The sequence below is a fragment of the Acipenser ruthenus genome, chromosome 28 (genome assembly GCF_902713425.1).
Source record: "Acipenser ruthenus chromosome 28, fAciRut3.2 maternal haplotype, whole genome shotgun sequence".
Lineage (NCBI taxonomy): Eukaryota > Metazoa > Chordata > Actinopteri > Acipenseriformes > Acipenseridae > Acipenser > Acipenser ruthenus.
This window is the reverse complement of record NC_081216.1, coordinates 2582276-2584775: the sequence shown is the minus strand read 5'-3', so window position 1 is coordinate 2584775 and position 2500 is coordinate 2582276. Positions and strand designations below refer to the sequence as shown.

Below are 2500 nucleotides of genomic sequence, written 5' to 3'. Positions count from 1 at the left end.
TATCGCAAGTGAATTGATCCTCAATAGATCATGTGTTTGCTTTACCATTTTTAGATCAATGTACTTTAACATTGGGGGTATCAGAACATTGCTACTACCGTTACAAGTTTCCAGATGCATTGCTATTTGCCTAATATATTTGAATTGGGTCAAACCCGACATGCTTGCTTGAAGATATGTATTTTATTTCTTAAAAAGGTGTGTTCTTTTTCCCAAACCCTAAATTACACGCTTTCCAAAAGGTAGAAAACATCATTTAGACATTAATTCCTGGACTCTGCCCAGGGTGTTCCAGATGCATACCCACATGTGATGGAAAATCGCAGACTTCTTCATGGAAATGCTAAGCTGACATGGAACGTACTTAATCAGAATCCTGGCAAGGGTGTTGACAATAGTTCAGCCAGGATACGAGATACGTTTACACTTAACTTATATTCTCCAGATTTCTTAATATATATTATATACATATATAGATAGATAGATATTAAGAAATATTTCTCAACAAATACAGAGGTTGCAGACATAAAAAAAACAAAAAAAAAATCAACAGAAATATATTTATAGCGAAAGAAAGAACAACTGTGAAATGTATAGTTCTTTCGGGGCCCATGTGGACCTTTTTAAGGCCTAAAATACATTCTTTATCCGTCCTGGATGAAGAATCTTTCTTGTGTTTTTTGCTGTTGTTGTTGTTGTTGTTTTGCTAGTGGTGAATACTGTGTAAAGGAAACGATATTGTACAATAACATTTAATTATAAACTGCTTCCAAAAGAACCCCAAAATCATAAAACCCGTAGGCCGGAAAATCTTGAAAAACAGACACATTTGCCCAGTGCAGATAGATAATTCCCAGGTTATTTATCTATCCATCTATGAAAAACCATATTGATTTTCGATCTCGAAATGAATCCGGTATTACCGCGTGCACTCTAATCGATACCGAGCAACAGAAATCCACCACCGTGTTGCACTGAGCGACTCTCCAGAAAGAACAAACTGTAGGCTAAATGCAATGAAACTGGGAATGACATACCCCCTTTATGCTCGCAGGGTCCCATGAGTGAAGAGACCTTCTTGCCCCAGAACTGTATTCGGTTTTAAGGGGAACCTGCATCCCCATTAAAACAACAGTATGTGCGAGCTCCATGGGAAATGCGTTTTCCGATCAGAGAAATCATATATAACGCCATCTTAATTAGAAATGACTGGTGTGTGAGAGAACATTTTCCAAGAAGGCGCCTCTGGGCAGTGTAATTGCCTTGGATCGGAATACAGTGTGCGACTAATGTGCCCATTTAAAAAAGGAGTAATCATTAAGAGCACATGTATAGTTGTATTATTATTATTATTATTATTATTATTATTATTATTATTATTATTATTATTATTATTATTATTATTATTATAAGTATTTCACTATAAGGATCACAGAAATACACACAAGAGGAGTAGCTACAAGCTGTATCATGCAAGTACATATCCTAGGCTCCAGTTAATATGAATGATTTTAACTGGAAAACAATGTAATTGAATTTTGTAATGAAATTTATATTTATAACCATATAGAATATATAGAATGACTATAAATATCAATTTAATTATATATATATATATATATATATATATATATATATATATATATATATATATATATATATATATATAGTAATTTCTCTTAGACTCTGATCAACTCTATAATGCGTTTGCGTCACATTTGGAGGGGGGTGGGGGGTGGGGTATTTTATTTTTACTAATGAGACATGGAATATCGGCAAAATAACTTGATAAATAAAATATGGACTCTTAAAATGTAAACCAAAACATTAGAAAAATATAGAAATAAGCGCAGTCTTCTTTTTTTTAAATTGAAGTCATATTTTTAGGGGGTTTGTAATGGAGCTCTGTGAACGTGCCCTGATTTATTTTTTTTAATCTCCCTTCAGTCTGTATTAATATTAATAAAGCGTTGTAATGAAAACGACGTAGGCATTGTTTCCCTTAGTTTTGCTTGTTTTTTGCAATCTGTGTACTATGGCCCTTCTCAGCTCAGTGTAAGCCAATGTATTACTGTATTGCATGTGTGTGCTGAAATCTGCAAACCGCAGCGGTTATTAATTCATATTGCATTTATCCTGGTAGGCGACCCTTCGGCCAACTGGCTACACGCCCGCTCCTCCCGGAAGAAAAGGTGCCCTTATTCCAAGTTTCAGACCCTGGAACTGGAGAAGGAGTTTTTATTCAACATGTACCTCACCCGGGACCGGCGACACGAAGTGGCCAGGCAGCTGAACTTGACGGAAAGACAGGTCAAAATCTGGTTCCAGAACCGGAGGATGAAAATGAAGAAAATTAACAAGCAACACCCTAAAGAGTAGGACGAGAAAGGACGGAACCGCCCAATGGATCGATACAGCAGCTGTCATTATTTGCGACAGTTATTTTTTTTTTCTGTTACCCCTTCCCCATACAAAATGTAATACAAATGTGTTCTATTTA

The 2500-nt window shown here is 35.6% G+C and overlaps 1 protein-coding gene across 1 annotated transcript in view; it reads left to right on the top strand.

Moving 5' to 3' along the window:
• The window catches only part of hoxb9a (homeobox B9a), a 5246-nt gene that overhangs the window by 1133 nt on the left and 1613 nt on the right, over positions 1 to 2500 (top strand). The window contains exon 2 of the mRNA XM_034057475.3: positions 2144 to 2500. This exon is cut by the window's right edge and continues 1613 nt beyond it. Within this exon, the coding sequence (XP_033913366.1) occupies positions 2144 to 2379 (236 nt within the window). The 3' untranslated portion in view covers positions 2380 to 2500. The remainder of the gene's footprint in view (positions 1 to 2143) is intronic.